General features: G+C 40.3%; 1 protein-coding gene across 7 annotated transcripts in view; it reads right to left on the reverse strand.

Moving 5' to 3' along the window:
* Positions 1–128: 128 nt before the first annotated feature.
* Positions 129–21,054, reverse strand: part of ehbp1l1a (EH domain binding protein 1-like 1a) — a 59,107-nt gene continuing 38,181 nt past the window's right edge. For 3 of the 7 annotated variants that reach the window (XM_079671699.1, XM_079671701.1, XM_079671700.1), the window contains 18 exons: positions 17,088–20,540; positions 16,930–16,995; positions 12,322–15,671; positions 12,176–12,230; positions 11,736–11,942; positions 10,925–11,443; positions 8,282–10,474; positions 7,954–8,044; positions 7,296–7,462; positions 7,157–7,205; positions 6,561–7,064; positions 6,418–6,469; positions 6,055–6,089; positions 5,658–5,769; positions 5,199–5,298; positions 4,966–5,039; positions 3,094–3,208; positions 129–2,165 (listed from right to left, as the gene is read on the reverse strand). In XM_079671699.1, coding sequence (XP_079527825.1) covers positions 2,072–2,165; positions 3,094–3,208; positions 4,966–5,039; positions 5,199–5,298; positions 5,658–5,769; positions 6,055–6,089; positions 6,418–6,469; positions 6,561–7,064; positions 7,157–7,205; positions 7,296–7,462; positions 7,954–8,044; positions 8,282–10,474; positions 10,925–11,443; positions 11,736–11,942; positions 12,176–12,230; positions 12,322–15,671; positions 16,930–16,995; positions 17,088–20,540 — 11,236 coding nt within the window. In that variant the 3' untranslated portion in view covers positions 129–2,071. Of the gene's footprint in view, positions 2,166–3,093; positions 3,209–4,965; positions 5,040–5,198; positions 5,299–5,657; positions 5,770–6,054; positions 6,090–6,417; positions 6,470–6,560; positions 7,065–7,156; positions 7,206–7,295; positions 7,463–7,953; positions 8,045–8,281; positions 10,475–10,924; positions 11,444–11,735; positions 11,943–12,175; positions 12,231–12,321; positions 15,672–16,929; positions 16,996–17,087; positions 20,541–21,054 lie in introns of those variants that run through there. The other 4 variants (XM_079671703.1, XM_079671704.1, XM_079671705.1 and 1 more) reach the window with 4 other exon arrangements.

Here is a 21,054-nt window from a genome sequence, read left to right on the forward strand (position 1 = left end):
GCTAAAAGACCAACATTAGCACTTCCCCACGCTGAACAAACCCTTTATCAATTCATGATATCAATATAATGCGAAAGTATACATTCTATTAAATAAAAATCCATGAGATAAAAATCCATGAGATGAAATAAGGCATTCAATCATTTGTATTTTCCAGACTTTACAAATAGTGCAAGTGCAACATTAAAACCACAAAAAATAGCAATCATTTAAACAGGTTGTAACCACTTCACACACGAGGTGCACGGAGCTGCTCGCACCAGAGAATTTGGCAACATGAGAACTGCAAACTTTAAAAAGTAAAACAAAACCTCAGGCCTAAAACATCACAGAACATCCTCGTACTGAAGTCAAAGTGCAACAACACTTTAAGCTAATGTTGATATTGCGCTAACAAAGATCATGAGAGACATTCACATCTTCTGCTTTCAATTACAAAAACACATTTGCATAATGTAAAAGTATTTCGAATTTCTTGAATAGGAAAAATAAATGTCAGGACTCATTGAATGTGTTGAAACAAACACGTATCAGAACATTTTCCTAATAGTCGGCAAAAGAAACATCCTAAATGTACAAGTCTATAGAAATATCAATGTCATGATATGAATCAGTTTACAGAGAGGACACATGCTCCTGTGTGAACATTCTCTACACATTGAAATGCTGCACTAAGCGATGGCTTTGGTTACAACAATTACCATTTTACAGTTGTCTTGAATAAATAGTAAAACTTTCAATCATTCCAATAAGTTATTTAGAATAACTGATCCGTCCCATGGCTGCTTTTCTTATCCTTGCATTCAATTTGCAACGTTATCCTATCATACAATAGGATGCAAACATTTAAACGTAACATTTTAAATGTATTTTTTCAACAATGAAAATATTCAAACATGGACAGGACATGAGCGAAATTCATTTTCAATGGAATTTGCCATGCGTTAAAATTCTAGCCTAAAACAGGGGTGGTTAAACGTTTGTTTTCATAATGTAAAACATCCTTTAATAAGGCAATTTTGGTGACCTATACTTGTTTTTGCACACACTTTGTTGTACTCACTCAACATGATCAAAATCTGTCTATAACCTTAAGTCCTTTTTTACCCTTAACTACAATCTGCTTTCTGAACCTTGCTGTTTTTAAATGTGAATTAAAGGGACAGTCGTCCGTTCAGGGGAGCTGTGGCGTAAGATAGCTCACGCAACCTTGAGCTGCTCGCATGCTTTCTTCTGTGCAGTGAAAAAATGTTTTACGTTTGTTTTTGTACGTAAACTGTCCCTTTAAACAGACCTTATCCAGATCCAGGATCCAAAAGTATTGATAGAAATGGTTTCAGGAGGTAACAGCAGTGTGTTATAGCGTTACATTGTGAGAGATTTGCTATTCAATATGGTATTTTTGAAGGGCTTTCTGACCCTGTCGTGATTAACAGTCACCAGGAACTGCTGAATCTCAGATTTTATGAATGGTCTGGCACTAGGTAGTCTGCAGCTACAATTCACAACATGTCAGAAATGCTGCCGAACCTTAATAACAACCGACTCTCTCCTGCCGTAGCCAGCTCTTATCTCTCCCAAACATTTACAGTCTCATACAGACACTTTTTATCAAACACACTTTCACGATCTGTTATTCACTATAAACACAGCAAAGCACACGGTCCGGACGAACAAGCAGCTCGGTGAAGGCTCTGAAGGGCTTCTGCTCAACGGGTGCTGAATCCTGGGTTAGGTAAATGGACATGGACATTGAATTTGAGGAAATAAATCTACTGCCCACTTTGATTGCACATTTAAAAAGGGGAAACAAACCAAAATAAAATGTCGTTACAGAGCCTAAACATAGCCTCTCTGTGGTTTGGGGCCATCCGAGTCTCCATTGGAAACACATCCAGCTCCTATTGATCACATGTAACTTCCTGTGTATAAATATCCTCTGACTGCCGACTTAAAACCACACCAATCAGCCTGACAGCAGGGGGACCAACACGACCGCACCGTTCCTGGTTGTGTCTTCCCCGTTTTCTTTCAGGTAGTGAGACCGTTTTGTTGCTGGAGGCTGACAGAATCACTGCATCACACACTTTTCTTTCTGCTGTTTGGCGTACTTCCTCCTCCGCTGCTCCAGGCCTCGCTCCAGGCGCTCTTCTTCCTCCACAGCCCTGAGGAAGAGGAGAGAGGGGTCTATGTATGCATGAACTGATGTACCACCCTTATTTCCCCACCCAACAGACAGACTTTATTACCAGGTGCCAGCATGCCACATGTGGGACAAAGAGTACGTATGAGCGGGACAATGCGGGACATGTTACTGCAAGGACAAGAGGTAGCTTAGATTTAAATACGATGTCTGTCCAACAAAAATGTCTATTGAAACTAAAAGCTTATAAATATTAACAACAATGCTTCACTAGGGTTTAATTGTTTGCACAAAAAAGTGAAGGAATATATTTGGTTTGAATGGATTTTTCCTAACAAACTATCGTCCATAAATATTTCTGTGTTCTTTTGGAAGACCTGACCTGTGTGACTAAAAGGGCTGCACAGCGTGGTCAATGTTCACTATTTCAGCAGACTGTTACGTTGTCTGCTTTGTTATCCTCTTTTAGTTTCACAAGGAATGTATCCATAGATCTATATGTTTCTTTATGAGCCGGGCATTTCTCTGAGTTGTGCATGAAGCATCAAACCGGATTCACCAAAACTCTGGCAAATGTTTCAAAACACTCAATGTTTTTACACCTGTAGTCACTTAAAATAAAATCCTGGCAATATATTTATTTGATCTATCTTTCTGTGAGTTTCGCAGGTAGTGTTGCTTCAAATCGTATTCCCCTCCATGCACAATTGAAACAAAACTCTGGCAAATGTCTGAAAAACTCCAGTGAGTCGCCCTCCACAGACTACACCCATGAGTTAATTTACCCTCTGATACAGCTGATGGTGATGCGCTCTCTTGTCTTCTACACAGCCATTGGATTAAAGCCAAGTTTAAGACGGGCAACTGTCAATCAAATGCAGGACATGGGCTACTGTACATGTGTGGGACAAATGATAAAGACAGGTCACCTCACTGTTCGTGTGTCTCACCCTCTCTCTTTGGCGTCTATGTTCTGGACCAGCTCGTCCCTCTGGTTGACCAGGGACACCAGCTCCTGGAGAAGCAGCTGCTCTCTGTGTCTCTGGTCCTGACTCTTCTGCCACTCTGTATAGACAACAGAGAGAGAGAAAAAAAGAGAGAGAATGATAAGCTTCAAAGAGAACATCAGAACTTGGAGCTGTGCAGGTATTATTTGCAGAATCAGAATCAGGTTTATTGCCAACTATGTTCACACAAGGACTTTGCTTTGGCGTATGATAATAATAATAATAATAATAGTAGATTTATTTTGTTAACGCTTTACAGGTATAGTGAATGATTATGCAAACATAAACAACACAAGGAAATAAGATCTTACATTTGTAAGAGAAGGTCAAAGATATAACTATTATAAAGAGAACATATTAAAAAGAAAACTATTTAGCATTCAAAAAGAATAAAGAGAAGTATTTCAAAAAAATCACCAAATTCAAATATACTAAATAAATGAAAAATCTAAAAAACTTGCAAAAGTGCAATACATGACAATCTGCAATGTGTTATATTTTAAAATGGAGGGCTGTGCAAAAAAAATGTGTGCAAAAAAAATATATTAAAAGACAATAAAAAAAGAACAATATGAAATGATGATCAAAAATAGTTTTGGGGGGAAAATAACTAGTTTGCACTTAAGCACACAGACGCCCTAAAACTTATATTATTAACATATGAATGTTTTTATCTATGTACAACATGGGGTAGAGGTGCACTCAGCCTCTTGTGGTCGGAATGAGTATTACAACCAGATACACTTCAAAATATACATAGGCCTATACATTTTACACCTGTATTTGCTTTAAAAAGAATCCTGTCAAAAGTGTTACTGCAACTAGTTCAGTATTGCCCCACCTGTTTAAACAAAAAAAAAGGTGTAATCTGTTCTTCAAGAACATTTATTTTGGCCTCTCAGGGAATCAGGGAACGTCTTAAAAATAATGTTTGAGGTTCCCTGTGAAGTATTAGCTATTAGCAGCCAAATGGATCTATGGATGAGACTGCATTGTACATATACTAGTGCATATACTAATTAAAAGTAACTTTGTTTTGGCCAACTTTGGTCAGTTTGAAATCATTCAATTAACAAGCTCTTATGATTTTTAGTGCTAAGTTGAACCCCATTTTATACATTCTGGGGGAAACGCTCCAATCCCCAGAAAGCTGCCCATCAACTTTATCCATTGTTAAAAGAAGAAGTTATATAAAGTATGTTGGCATTGTCAAGGCAGGAGGTTTTAGAAATAACGAAAGAGAAGCAGTCACACATATTTCAAGCACTTCCTAAATGATTATAGAGACTTTGCATTTGAATTCCATGGAATGAGACAGAAAGTCAAGAGGAGCACACGGCTACAGTATGAGCATTGTAATAGAAACATATTATACTCACTTACTTACTTTAATAATATCATTGTGTGATTCTTATTTGCTAATGTTAATCTATATTTGCTACTTCTCACACTTCTTTGCTAAACTTGGGACAATTCCTTATTAAGAAGATGTGTTGCAGTGCTGTTAGTTTCACTCTATGTGCACCAACAGTATGACCTTCACCTCAGGTGAACTGAGAGCATCCTGACATGGCCTCCCTAACTCCCTAACTTCCCCTTTCATTATCCCCAAGCTTCCCCCCTCCCTTTCTCCTCTATCTGTGTTTGAACATGCAACCCAAACTCTACTCTTCATCTTTCACTCTGCAGACTGTATGCTCTCTGTGTGACTGACTGGAGTTTCTTGCAAGAAATTCTCTATCCACATTTGATAAATAAATTCACTTTTTTCCAGCATGTTGTTAAGGCAATGTACGTTAAGCATTAAAGTCTTACCTTCCATCGCCATCATGTCCCTCAACTCTTTGTTTAACAGCTCAAACTTTCTTTCTAAGTCCTGTTCCTCCAGCCTGTCAATCAAAAGAGATGCATTACAATATGCATGACAAGAAAAAACGAATTTATCAGAAGCGCCACAACTGGTACTAATGGACCATGCAATGAGATGTATATGTACTGTACATTGAATAGTATACTACACATATTTCCAGCGGTGTGAGAAATCTTACAGCAGCTGCAGATGGTCCTGCCTCCTGATTAAAGCGTTCTTCTTGTTGACAAGCATGAACCATTCCTGAATCAACCTCTCCTCCTCCAACTTGTCACTGCCTGCAGGAGAAATGACATTACAACTCTGTCATTTATAGCCCTTCTACTACTACTTTCTAATTAAGTTAATGCAGTAGTACGATCAGAACTGCTAACATCAAAATGTATCATTTATTTTTGTAAATGTTGGCTTTTACTATTGTAATACGGGAAAATGTGAACATTTGGTGACATGCACAGTATCCTGTAGTAATTGGGCCTTAAAATGACACGTTATTCTTTGAAAACAATTTCTTCCTATAAATAAGTACAATGCGTATTTCATTTCCATAAATATGACTTGATAATCCATAACTCGTAATGCATGTCATATATGGTGCACACATGTGTAGCTATAAAATACGTTACGATTATCCTACCTGTTTCTAGCAGTTGTCTGAGTTTCCTCTCGACCACACCCGCTCTGTTATCAATATGATTTTGCTCCACTTCCAGGGCTTCCATCTGACTCAGCACATACTGGCTGGGGTCCTGGATGTGTTAAAACACACACACACACACACGCGCACACACACACACACACACACACACACACATGCACACGCGCGCGCACACACACACACACACACACACACACACACACACACACACACACACACACACACACACACACACACACACACACACACACACACACACACACACACACACACACACACACACACACACACACACACACACCAAAACACAATGACCTACATACACTTGGAGTCAGTTCTAGATATATAACCCTACAATGAAACAAACCGTACTGACCTGGCCTTCTGGTTCAACCACAGCCTCTGTTCTCTCTGTAAGATGAACACAAGATGTATTGGATAAGAGTAGATATGCAACAAAGTGATTGCATTTTAATTAGAAATGCATTGAATACATGAAAAGAACCTTACTGTAAGGATGAATCAATGCTGAACAACTTTGAATTAAACAATGGAAATACGTCACAAATTGACACGTCCAAATATCATTTTAAATAAAGTTGATATTTGTATTTTGTGCCTCTACTGTGACATGTTTACATGCTTTGATGTCCAAAACCGGAAAGGGAACACCACCAGAAGAATCTTTAACATAAATAACAAGATGGATATATGACAGTTGTTCTTGAATTGGACTAACCAGTGTCCGACTTCCTCCGACTGATTATACTGTCTTCTTGCCCCTCAACAACCTGCAGACACAAAAAGTGATATATTACAGATAAGTAAAAGAGAAAAATGTAATGATAAGAATAAAAAGGGATAAACGAGTAGGTATAATACCACTGATATGTCTCCTTCTTCTAATGACCCACTCCTTCGCTGTGACCTACGCTTCTTGACCAGATCAGCGTCTTTGACATGAGAGAAACCAGTCTTGGACAGGAAGTGAGTCCTTGGTGGGGCCACTGGTAACTTAGCCCCACCTGCTCCAGCAACCCGTTTGGTTCTGGGAGGTGGAAGGACCTCCCCGGTGTTACTGTCCGACTCTGCTGCAGCTGCAGTCCCATTGGTCTCCAGACTTGTGCCCCCCTCCTGTAGCCTCTGGGCGCAGTAGCGAGCGGTGGCCTCTGGGTCCTCTTGAACATCCCTGTCCCCTGCTACTGCATAGCTGGACTCGCTGCTGTCCCTTTCTATGTGGAGCACACTGAGCTGCTGGCCCGTGAAATGGGTGCGGATCTGGTTGAGGTAGGTCATGACAATGAGGCGGTCAGGCACTGTTAGCATGACCATGTCCGAAGGCTCCATTAGCCTCGATATGCCTAGTTCTGCAAAGCCATGAAAAGCCTGCCAAATGGAGAAAAATAGATCAGATTAGGAATTACCACATGCAAAGACATTACTGTAAGGTTGTGTTAGAAATGTATTTAACAGTTCACCTTTTTGTTGTTGATCTTGATGTCATAGGGGTCCAGCATTTCATAATTACTACACAAAGAAAGACAAAATAAATGGTGAATTTAGAAGATTAAAATCAAATCTTTACCTTTGGACCGAGTATTTTCAAATGTTTCTTACATCTTTTCTGGTTGGAAGTGATGTAAGATGGCACAAAACGCGAGGCCGTTTCTCCAGGAGGTGCTGAAGTTGGTGATCTTCAATCCCTTGTGACCCTGTGTGACTTCCTGACACCAGTCCAGTAGAGACTGACTGGATGTTACTAAGCTGGGACTGGGCGAAAAGCCCTAGAACACACAAAATGACAATTATTGTGAATTATTGAAATGTTAATTACATTTAAGACCAAATAATCCCCAAACTATTAAGTGAGCTAGAGCCTGTGACGGAATAAAGACTATTACATAATGGTGTGTTTGTCACTTTGGAGACAAACACACTTGCCAAATGCAAGTTATTTATTCTGTCTATAGCCCAACACAATGTAACAATGGTAATGTGTCTACCACAGTAAGCCAAGTCACTAACTGTGTCTGCCTGCTGTTTGGTGCTGGGAAGGTAGATAGTAGGTTCATCAACATGTTCTGCTGCTGGTAATTAGGTTGATTGCAATAGAGTTTGCAGGTAATTAAACCAAAACAAAAAACGCAAAGAGGCTAATGATCTTCTTTAAGATGAAGGGAATTGCAAAGTTAGGGATAATTGTCAGGTGATATATTCTTATACACAGTTTCTGATCAATCTTAAAAATATATATTTATTGATAAGTGCAACTTACTTCCATAGAGGCAGCCCCATCTGCAGGTATTTTCTGAGGTGTCGTTGGCTCACCCCCTTGATGGATGGCAGCAGCTGACTTCTCTCTTTTCCTGGAAAGACACACAAAAACAAAGCAAAGCAAGAAATAAGTTCAACTAATATTTGATCATTAATTTGATGAAAAGCAAAACACTGCTTATTGATGATTTTCACAATTGAAACCTTTTAAAAATACCATATTAGATCATTAGAAAAAATGAATGGAAATGAGAATTTCTATTGTGCAGCGTTAGTGAGATATGATTACACCCCCACCCCACAAATAAATGTCGACCGACTAATCTTACCTTTCCTCCTGTAAACAACCAGTGTCTACATCTACAGACTCAAAGCCAAAGTCCAACTCTTCGTCCCTCATTTCCTTCCTTGAGTTTATTTCCGTTAGTTCACTGTCTTTATCATTGTCTTTATCATTGGCTACATGCAGCCAGTCATCCTGAGAAGATGCAACAGTGGAAGCAAGGGACATATCGACCTCTCCTCCCAGGACCTTTTCAATGTCCGCCTGCTCAGACCCCAACTTTGCAGCATTCTCTGAGTCACGTGTTGAAATAGGTTTTTCTGTAAAGGTCCATCCTTTAATGATTTCATCCAAAGCCTTCTCAGTATCTTCAACAGAGTCTACCAGAGTAAAGTCCTCTTCTCCCATTGCTTCTAGCATTCCCTGTTCCAACTCTGACTCTGCAGCACCATCTTCTCCTTGGACCGGGACTTCAGAGATCACACTTGAATCCAATGATGTTGAGCCTCCCTTTGTTTCCTTGCTAGTGGCAGATGTATCCTCAAGGTTTATCTGAGATAATTCCATTTCTATGGGGAATGCATTGTCTATAGGTGGTGGGCTATCTGAATAAGTTGCACTTAGACGTTTCTTGGCCCGTGGCAATGGCACAGGCAAGCTTGACTGTTTATTCTGTTGGACTGATCCAAGACAAGTGTTGTCGGTTACTTTGTCTTCCTGGCAGGAAGGTGATGAACCAGAGATTGTAATGTCATCTGGAAAGGAACCACTAAGACGTTTCTTTACTCGTGGTTTCGGTACGGGCAAGCTTGAAGCTCCTGATGGTTTCTCAGAAATATGACCATCCTCTACTTGAACGATGCTTTCAATGATCAACCTGCTTCTCCTCAACTTTACAGGAGCATCTTCTTCAGTAGATGTAGAAGGTTTATCACCCAGAGGAGAGGGGACGCCTTTGCTGTGTTGCACCATTGACCATTCTTTAGTTGTTGAGGAAAGGGATGAAGGACACCCTTCCCTTTCTGCATCTTCAACATGAGAAACTGTAGACGTGCTTGCCATATCTGTAACGGTTTGAAGGGTTGTTTGTTTGCCCATTTCTGATTCTGCTATCTCTGATGCATCCTGTGATTTCTGACAATATGTGGTGTTGCTTTTATCAACAGATGCGTCACCAGCATTGTTTGTCTGCTTCATTTCTTCTATTGCGTTTTCGATCTGGACGGGTTTTACAGATATCTCGTCAGTTTCAATTTTGCCAGATTTGCTTGAGGTCAATTTCTTGTTGCGTTTTGGAAGACGTATCTTTTTGATAATGGAGAGAGAAGCAGTTTGCTTAGCACAAAATGTATCTGGCTCTTGCTTTGGTGTGATGCTCTCAATTTCCTTTGGAAAAGAGGCCTGGACAGTTGCATTACTGTCTTTCTTGGGCGATCCTGGGGTAGAAGAGGTTTGCTTTGAACCGACCAGTTCTGCGTCTGTCTGCAGAGAGGCACTCCCAACAGAATCTTCTCCAGTACATGGAGCGCCAGACCTACTCTCACAAGGTTGAGAAGAAACTGGACCCGTAGTGTTCAAAGAACAACTGACTTGGGCTTTCAAATGTTGTTGGTCATTAGTTTTTCGAACAGATGAGTCTCTAGTGACACTTCCTTTTCTCCTCGGAGGCTTTACAGGTGGCAAACTGCTATCTCTCCTTTTCACACGAGGAGGTGCAACAACAACAATAGATTGAACTGATTTTGTTTCTTCTTTCTGCCTATAGTCCCCTGTGTTTGGTTCATCTTCAGCATGAGCATTCTGAGGTACATCAAGAGCAGTGCTTGTGTCTTGTTTGTTGAGGTCGCAACATGGATCAGTTGCAGGTTGTATCTCATCAGCAGCATTTCTTCCTTCAGACTGGACTGGAACAACCTCAGGTAGGGGCTTGACTGTCAAACTATCAGTTTTATGTTTGCGGTCTGGTGTCAAACTATCCTTCCGTCGGAGAGCTCGTACTGGTACTGTTTTGTCTTTCTGATCAAACATTTTCTTCTGAGGGTCTGGAACTTTTCTCTTTGGCTTTCTGCCTCGCTGAGGGACAGCAAAGTCAGCTTGTGGTCCAATTGGACTTATGTCCTGAAAACCTGCAGGCTTGTCCATTAGCATCTCCTTGTGAACATTTGTACCTGTCAGTGACTCATTTGATGTAGGCTGCTGGGAAGTGGCAGAAACTCCTTCCATATGTGTTTGTTGAGGTCTTAAAGAAAAGAAAGGAGAAGCTTAAAAAAAGTGCTGTTTTTTATTTTGTCATAGTTGTACGGTGCACCTCATTTCCAACCACATAATCCAAACCAAACCAGAAAGACAGCATCCTAATCTTATTACGCATTGCAAAGCGAAAAACTGTCTTTCATTGTAAATACTCAGCTTTACTTGTGTATATGCATACCTCATTGAAAATACAAAGCAGCACATAAAGGACATAAAGACCACATCTACGTACAACGCAACAAAAAAGGCAAAATTACAATTCTACATCACTTGCCAATCTTTATTGCCATCACAAATAGCTGTCCATTACGATTTCCGAAGAAGTAAGTGCTCATAAGCAGAACAAGAGACAATGTTATGCAGAAAATGCCGAAAATGTAAACTATCACACCGTGCAACCAAACACTTAAATGGGTCATTGTCCCCCAGCACTCACCCTTTATCCAGCTGTGGAAGAGTTGACACTGTCCTAACCTCATCCTGTTCTGTCTCAGTCTGGTGCCTTGCTAACAAACTTCCATCGTCTACAGGTGTTTGATCAGAGTCGTGCCCTGTGAGTGATCTCTCCTTTGTATGATCAAGAAATGCCTCTTGTACTTGCTCACCATCTTCCTCTGATATTTTAGAGATATCTGCCTCAGTCAGTGGTGGCCATTTCTTCATGTTTAAACAAACCGAAATCCCGTCATCACTTTCGCTGGTAGGTGATGGAGAGTCCAACATGTAAGGCTCAGCACTTGTGAGATATTCGGTGTTATGTTGGGGGGGAACGTCTTGAAACTGGCCCTCTATCTTTTGTATGGCAGTAGTGTTGTCCACAAAATGCTTTGAAGACTCATCTGAAGGGGTCACTCTCTTGTCTTTCAGATCCATAGAAGAGACAGCCTTCGGTTGGTGCTCCACTTCAGCTAGAGCGGAGCCAGATGGCCCCAAAATGGATGCTACTGTTTCATAACTGTGAGACATGGATATTGGAGTAAGTAATTGAAACCTGGAACCATGTGAAAGCAACAGTTTCTATTTACATGTAGGTAATTATATAAAACAATAAGTATCGGAGAAAGTAGAATCAATTCCCATGCAAATGTATCCAAATTAATATTAACCAAAACTTTGAAATCTGCACTTAAAAATAGAATGAGCTTAATGTATGAGAAGTGGGCCGTGAAATGTAGGGTTACAAAATGATTTATGCATACTATGTTGCATGCTGAAAACAGTTCATTTCACAGCATTCCTACACTTACCCTTTGTGGAAAACACCCGCAATAACATTTACTAATCCTGAAGACTCTTCCTCTTTTGCTGACAAAAAGGATTTGGTCTGTTTTTCTGTAACTATTCCCTCTGCCTCCACTACTTCCCAATCCAAGACTCCTGCTGGGTCTGATGGGTCCAATGTTCTTTTCCTTGTCTGGGCTTTCTCTGCAACACCTCTTTCTATGTGTGATTTGCTGAGGACCCAGATACATCGAATGTTAAAGAATTATCCAGATAGGTCACGAAAGCAAAGCAATAAAAGATGTAATGAAATACAGACTTCACAGAAATACAGGAATTTACCATGCACTGTATTGTTAATTCACTAGAGTAATGGTTTATTGGTCTAAACAGTCCATGTTAGGCAAGCACTAAACTGACCTCTTTCACAGCAAACAATGCAAGAGCACTGGGCTCTTTTACTTACCCATGATCTACAAATAGGTCTATGCTTTGCTTTGCACTGCCTTTGAATTTCTCCTCTGTCATGAAAGCAAACATAGTCAAATACACTAAACAAGATAGGATAAAGAAAAAAGAATGTGACCTGAAAATGCACACTGAAAGTCTCACCATTTGCAAGTTCTGTGCTGGGGAGGCTAAAAGATGTAGAGGGAACACCAGGAGTTATTGGATCCTTGAGGTGCGACTGAGTTGACTGTACATGAGGCAATTCATGTGGTGTAACCCTTTCTGTACAACAAGGGAATGGAATAGTCAATGTTTCCTTCTCTGTTGGACTCAGTTGGGAAATGCTGGGGAGCCCAGGGATTCGAGTTAAATTCGGACATGATGGGACAATTGCTACCATATACTTTGGTTCATCTTGTTCATGTTTTTCTTTGGCTTGAAGATTTGCAATGACTAGATGCTTCTCAATCTGCCGCTTTTCAAACAGTGGCTTACTGTGTGTTGTCTTAGATGGTATATTTGTACATTCAGAACTAAGCCTCCTCGCTGATGGAAATCCTGGGATACATGAAACACATGGTGCAGATGTGTATAAGCTGACCATGTTTGGTGGTTTGTTAACAACTTGAGCAGAAGGGAAACCACATGCTCTGACCTCTTTAGGGCAGGTTGTCACTAATGTCACCAGGCCCTTCATATTGTAGCAATTTAGCTCATCCTGTCCAGCAAGTGACATCATCATCGGTGCCCTCTTCTCCCGAAGCTTTATCAAAATTGGTTTTGTTTCATTTAGCCACCCTATGCTTGGGTGTGTAGTCATGGACACAAACCCTTTGAGACTTGAAGCAATAGAGCAGCTAGGTACAAAGCGTATCATATTGGGTTCAATCTTGGATTTAGTTTGAGGTGCCGAGGGGAAGCCAGGGATTCTGGATGCTTCTGGGCAAGATGGTGCTAAGGCAAACATCGTCTTCGCAGTTACTACATCTTGATTTGGACTGTGTATCACAAAAACAGTGCTCTTTATAGGCTTATCACACAATGCATGTGGATTAGGAGGCCATTGTAATATTGAGGCCCCTAGAAAGGATGCAAATCCAGGGAGATTGGACACACTGTTGCAAATAGGTACAAGACTCAGCATATTGTATTGAGAGATGGATGGGAAGCCTGGAATCTTTGATGATACTGGGCAAGAAGGAACCAAAGCATGCATGTTTTTGGATTTGTCTACATTAATTGGTGAGCTGTTATTCAGAAACGGAATATTCTTTTGAGGTCTTTGCATCAATGAACCCAGTTCGGCACCCCATCCTTCTTCCTTGTGATCTTCGACTGATGGAAATCCAGGTATGATAGACACCAAGGGGCACAAGGGAAGGAGGTTGAATACATTTAGTCCACAATACACCTTTTTTGGATTTGGAGTAGATGGGAAACCAGGGATACTTGACACTTTAGGACAGGATGGTACACAGGAAACCATATTCTTCATTATCTTTTTGCTGCCATTTGGTGTGTCAAATATGACCCTCTTCTTTGGTAACTTCTTCAGCAATGACCCCTTTTCTGCTACCCATCCTACACTCATATCCACATTAACTGAAGAAAATCCAGGTATTTTGGAGGCTTGTGAGCACAATGTAAAAAGGCTGATAATATTTGGTTCACTACACACAGTTCTGTAATTTGGATTAGAAGGAAATCCTGGTGCAAGTGCCTCTTTTGGACAGGATGGTACAAGAGAAACCATTGCTTTCATTGATTTCTTTTGAACTTCACATTTGTCAAAAAACAACACCTGCTTTTCTTTCAAATGTGGTTCAAATAATGGTTTCCTGCTCACTTTCCAATCTTTTGAAGTATGAGATGATGGAAATCCGGGTATTTGTGATGCTTGTGAGCATGAGCTTGAAAGGCTGACCATATTTGTCATGTCAACAACATCAATCTTCCTCGGTTTAGGGACAGAGGGAAAGCCCGGGATGAGTGATTCTCTTGGGCAACTTTGTGCAAGAGAAACAACTCCTTTCATGTCGTTGTCCATGTTGGCGTCCCCCAGTAGTAATACAGATTCCCGTTTCATTTGCTTCTCACATAATGGCTGATAAACAGTGTTCCAATCTTTGCTGTCAGTGTTCTGCATCGAAGGAAAACCCACCATACTTGAGGTAGCTGGGCAAGATTGAAGGAGATTGACCCTACTAAATCTGTTATAGCTTACTGTAGGTTCCTGATCAGAAGGAAATCCAGGGATACAAGCTTCTTTTGGACAAGTTGGAGCTAAAGCTGACATGGCCCTCATGTCTTCATGGTAAGGTCTCTCTTCAATCATGACTACATGTATTTTTGAATATATTTCCACTAAAGGTTTGTGATCTGTAGACCAGCTTTTGCTCATATGTTCTTTTAATGATGGAACACCTTCAATACAAGAAGTTTTGGGGCAAGAGCTGAAAAGGCTCATCATATCTGATCCGCAATGTGCTATCGTATGTTGTGGAATTGAAGGGATGACTGGTATGCAAGAATATTTTGGGCAGGTTGGTAACGAAGCTCTCATTAGTTCAATGTTCTCTTCTTTTATTGACGCTGGTACGACAACAAGGTCAGTTTTCTTTTGCAGAAGTGGTTCCTGTTGAGATACCAATGATCTGTTACTGATAGATGGTAAACCAGCTTTACTGGACACACTTGAACTACCAGGGTAACTATCCGCCATATTTGAACTGTTTTGTGGTGCAGATGGGAACCCTGGATGTTTGGCCTCTCTGGGACAAGAGGGTAGCATTAAGACCATTTCCTTTGTGTCCTTTGTATCATCCTTTGATGCATATGGCATGAATATTACATTTATTTTTGATTGTTTCTCCCAGATTGGCTTTGGATCGAGGAGCCAGTGTTTCTCTTTTACAGGCAATTTAGATGGCATGCCAGCAATTCTTGTGAGACTGGGACAGACTTCGGAGAAAGTGGACTGTTTGTATTCAGTTTCAGTCTTCACGCAAGATGGCACACATTGTGTGGGTGGACAGGCAAACGTTTTTCCTCCCATTGCCTTATCCTTTGATGGCGTCTCGAAAGTAGACTCTCTGTCCAGCTGGGTTTGATCTGTTTGTTTAGCAGTTGCTGTGGATTCAAATATGCCGCTCGCTGTTGGGCAAATTGTTAATTGATTTGCAATCCCAGGTTCTGTACGTGTCTTCAATTCATTACCAGTGTACAACATCATTGAAGAGACACTGACCATGTCTTTTATCATTTTCATTTCAGTCTCTGATGCTTTTCTAGAAACATCTGTAGTCACCTTTGGTAGCTCCTCCCATAATATGATCTTGTCTGTAGAGCATTTTATTGCAGTCGACTTTGGTAGCTCTTCCCACAGTATAGTCATGTTTTTTGGATGTCTTTGTAACTGCTGTTCAGCATTATTTATTTTGGTTCGGGATGGGGGTTCTTCTGCCCCAGCAACAATTGGGCATGATGGCTGTTGTGAACCCAAGTGTTCATGTCTGAAGAGAAGGTAAAATAAAGGTCAAAGTGTATTGTTGAAAGATACCAAATAATAGAGCCTTTCTATAAGCTATATTGTAATTCTACATACATTTATCAAAACTTAATCCAAGCCTGGTACAGTGTACCTCAATGAATTATTTAGAAAGATACATCTATTTCATACATGATAGCAATGACTGATAAAAAACTGTATATTACTTCTCATCATCATTCTTAAGACAAATAATCTAATCAACTCTCAAGCATGCAATTTTAACAAATGATATTCACTCCAACAGCCTGTATTAAAACAACCGTTCACTTGAGCTAAAAAAGCTGCACTGCAAACAAAACATCATGCCACAGTTTTCACACATTTGTGTTGAATAAACTACTACATTTAACAGCCAATGCAGTAAAGCCAGCATTAGTACCGAGTTAACATTCCTTCAACATTAGACTTGATCAACAAATAAAGTATATCAAAAAGCATAGTTCCTAAAAGTCATTATTGTCTTTCTGTTGACATTTTTTGTTTTATTAAGATGTTGGATGTTGTTATACATCTCTGGGATAACTTAGTTTTTACCTCCCGAGTTATGTAGAAAATCTAAATGTTGAACATTTAAAACTCTTCAAATAACAAAAAACTATCAATAATGTTTTTAATAATTCATGATTTGCTGAAAACTGACTTCTATTCCGATTTATTTAAGGATGGATTTATAAACTAACTTGCACTTTTGTTTTACTGCCATTATAGTTTTTGTCACACCATGTTGCCCACTACTGCTACAACTTCAGTGGACATTATAACAATTAGCCATGCAACAAACAACAATACACCTATATCAAACTGGCAAGAGCAGAGGCTGTGTATTAGCCTCTCACAGTTACCCTCTATCAGAATATCTAATACACCCTTGATCCACAGTGTCATAAGGTTTAGGAATGATGTCCAAAGACTCTACCGGCAAAGTTGTATGTAGAGTATTTGACTCTTCTAAGGGTATGATACCATAACCCTTCACGCTCACTACAGCAGTTTCTACTTCTTTGCCCTTTTCATACATTAATATCTGTTTTTCTTGAATATGCTTTTGACCTCTGGGACTGAAACAATACAAGTAACAAGAGGAAAAAACGGTATAAACCACAGAATTACTCAAAGTATGACACATAACAAATGCACATTTTTCAGTCAGATTGTGTTGAGATGAGGCAATGCATTATGCATCACATCATTGCATCACAGTGCAAGCCAAGGCAACCCACCTCTTCCTAACACTCAAGATAAGTGGCATGTCAGGAGTGGAGTGCCACATTCTGCAATGCAAATTTCTGAAAAAGACATTTGAAAAGGCAAATGTTTCAAAAACTAACCCGCTGACATCACAGAGAGAACTCCAACTTCAAATCTCCATCTCACTCACCCTTTTTCTAGAACAGCTATTTCTTCTTGTTCCTTAATCGGTATCCAAAAGCCCCGTTCATCTTTATGTTCCTCCAAAGTTGAGCAAACATCCGATTTTGTTTTCTTTCTGTCAAGATCTAATCTAGTTGGACTGGCATCATCCCACAATATGTTACTCCCATTAACTATGAAGGATTGCTGGTGCACTTGAATTTCTGAATTTGATGCTGGTAAATCCTCAACCATGGCCTTGATAGGACAGGTTGATGACTCAATCTCCATTCTTTGCTGTTCTTTCAGTGAAAGCTTACAAGTCATGAGGTTTTTCCTCTGCTTTACACTTATCTTAGTTCCTGGCCAACCCTGTTCTGAATGATGCACATGTGTTGATGGTATCCCAAGAACAGAAGCTTTCTTTTGGCAAGATGGCACAATATTTATCATATTTGGTAGCCGGTTTACACCAGGTGGTGGAACTGCTGTGAGGCCAGAACTGAGAGACATTTTTGTAAGAGGACGTTTAAGAGAAACGCTTGCCATTATTATATCTTTGTTAGAATGATCTGTGGTGTAAAGATCCCCTGGTGTCTTAATTGTCACCACTGGCCATCCCACTACTTTAGAATCAGAAATAATTGAAACTCTTGAGGCGAAACCAATGATACGTGACTGTTGTGGGCAACATGACTGCAACTGTAACATTTCTGGATGTTTTTCCACAATGTCATCAACAGCTTTGGTCAGGGCTTGTCGTGGACATGATGGAAGCATACTCAGCATTATTGATTTGTCCCTATATGACATTTCTTTGACAGGTACATTTTCAATCCTTCTATTGAATGTGTTTTCCCAAACTACATCCTTATCCATATACCAGCCATTGTCCTTTGCAATATTCTTTGCAGGTAGACCTGAAATGTTACTGTGTTTTGGAAAAGTGGCCAAGGATTTTAACATACTGGGAGCTTCTTCCCTCACAACTTTCCCTGGTCTCTTTAAAGCCTTAGAGGGAATCCCAGGTATACATGAATGTTTCGGACAGGGTGGCAACATTGATACCATAATTCTTAACAACGCCTTTTCTTTTAAATGCATTTTATGGTCATTTATTACTGACAGTCTACCTGGCTTTCTTAATGGTTTTTCCCAAATTGGGCTTTTGTCTACACTCCATTCTGCCTCACTGTAGAGTAGAGAGGGTATTCCACAAACCCTAGAATGTCTTGGATAAGTAGGTAGCAGAGTTATCATATTTGGTATATCTGCCAACACTTGACATGGCACTGATGGAAAACCTGGTAAACAGGCTGTCTGTGGGCAGGAGGGCAATATTGATACCATATTTATAAGTGTATGTCTATCAGAATAGAACATATTAACATCCTGTAAATCTAACATTACTGCAGATAATTTCCTAGGGAGTAGCAGTGGCTTACTTTCCATTGGCCACCCTAATTTTTTGCTGGTGTCTCTGCTTGGCATTCCAGAAATTCTAGATTCCTTTGCACAACTAGGCAATACATTCACCATAGTTGTACCATCTGCTAATGTCAGAGCAGAGGGAAACCCAAGGACCCTAGCATTCTCAGGGCAAGAGGGTAACATTGCACTCATACTTTGAGTAGTGTTCTTATCAAAACACAAAACTGAATTCAGAATGTGCACTTCCTTTTTGATTAATGGATTCTCGCACTGTAAACCTTTATCCGCAAACCATTCATTGCAAGTGGACAAACCAAGTTTTTGTCCAGTTTTTGAAGGCCAACCAGGGACCCTACTTTGTATGGGACATGAAGGCATTACGTTAACCATACTGGGTTTTTGTCGTGGAGCAGAGGGTAAGCCAACAACGTCGGCTTTTTGTGGGCAGCTTCTCAATATAGCTACCATATCATTAGGAATTTCTTTTGGTATCCATTGCTCAATGTAAGTTGGTGTTATTTTCTCTGGTTTTCTGTTGATGAACCGTTTCATGGTACGCCAATCTTTGTAATCAGAATTGTTTTGATCTTTAGATGGCATACCAACAGTTTGTGTCTGTTTAGGGCATATAGGTGCAAGGTTAACAATACTTGGTAAAAACTTCTTGGGTGCTGTGGGCATACCTACAAGGCAAGTTCTCGACGGGCATGAGGGCAACATATATACCATATGATTAAAATGTTCTTTATCCTCATATGACTTTCCCTGAACCAGAACAATATAACCGCTCAATGGTCTGTCTAAGATACATTCCCTCAAAATATGCCATGTATCATTATATACAATAGATCTGTGATTACTTGGCATACCTATAATCATTGACTGCTTGGGGCATGTTGGGAGTAGACTGACCATATTTGGAGTATTTGAAACATTTTGCAGACGTGCAGATGGAAACCCTGGAACACTGGCCCTAGTACAACATGTTGGCAACATAGTCACCATGGCTTTAGTATCACCCACAGATCTTTCCTGAACACATGACATTTGCGAAATAAATGCTTCTTTAATCTGCAATGGTTTCTTCCATAGAGAACATCTGTCCCAAACCATATCTTCATATCTGGTCGCTGATCCAGCAGCAGCTAAACCTGGAATGCTGCACACTCTGGGACATATAGGTAAAAGGCAAGTCATATTTGGCTCACGTTTTAAAGCAGATGGGAATCCAGGAATACTTGCAGACCTGGGGCAGGTCGGAGTTAAGTCCACCATACTTGCAATCCCTGTACTAGCCCCATAAAAGGAACTAACATAATCTGAAGAAAGGGGTGAAGGAAGTATGTTTATGGGTAACTCCTTAAACAATGACCTGCAATCAGCAGGCCAAGTAATAACTTGAGACTGATGAACAGACGCCATGCCAGGAATCTTGGAATATTGTGGGCAGCTTGAGTGTAATTTAATCATACTTGCCACTGTTCCTTCAATCTGAAATTTAGGTTGTATAGTGGACGGCGAACAAGGAATAGAAAACCCTGTTGTACACAATGGACCAACTTCCACCTTAGATATGGACACACACTTTACATCTACACTTACTACAGGGCTTGGTACCACATGTCCCCCCGTAATACTGCTATCTTTTTCAGACACTGGTCTTTCATTGGTTGACCTCACATCATTTTCAGTTCTGCCATTTGCCATACAATGTTCTGGATCCAAACCATATGCATCAAAGCTTTTTTTGTAGGATGATGCCAAATCTACTTTAAAATCTTCTTTTTGTTTTAATAAGTTGTCTGTTGTGGCCTGCTGTGCTGAGACCTTGTCTGAAACAGTCCTGTTGCAGATAGTGGTCTGGTCCATGACGGGTATTGGAACAGGGCTTTTTTTTTGTGTGTTTCTTTTTGGCTTCTTTTTCTTTTGGATTTTTACAATGGAGCAGTCTCCAGACTGAACATCAGGTATTTTGTTCATCACCATTGGAGAAGAAGCAGAACTGGCATCTCTGAGACAAGATGACACTGAGGCAGACGTTCTTTCATTTCTGAAGGAACAAAGTATACCAAAGATTGTTGTCAAATGGCTGGTGTTCTTTTTAGAAAGTCTGTTTACATCATTATATACTTTTGCATTGCAACTAAACTTAACACAAAAAGTAAGGAAATGTGTGTTTGATAGATTATTTCTTTGTTGTAACAATGCTTCTTGGAAATAAATCTTATACCGTTGGAAACCCTGTTTTCTTACCTTTCAAATGGTGCCACATTTGTGAGGAACATGCATTTGTGGGATGAGCAGCAGAGCTGGGTATGTGGGGTGCGCCCATGAAAAATGTGACAAATATCCTCTGCCAATGCCAAACAGCAGCCACTCTCCGGTCTCGTACGGCTGCTAGTTGAACTGCCATGACTGCCTTCACCTTCAGGCCCACTCGCACTGGAACCTCAACATGTGGAGGAACATTATGTTCAGAGCACTGGAACCTCAACATGTGGAGGAACATCATGTTCAGAGCACTGGAACCTCAACATGTGGAGGAACATCATGTTCAGAGCACT

This window comes from Notothenia rossii (assembly GCF_949606895.1).
Source record: "Notothenia rossii genome assembly, chromosome: 3".
In the NCBI taxonomy this organism is placed as follows: Eukaryota; Metazoa; Chordata; class Actinopteri; order Perciformes; family Nototheniidae; genus Notothenia; species Notothenia rossii.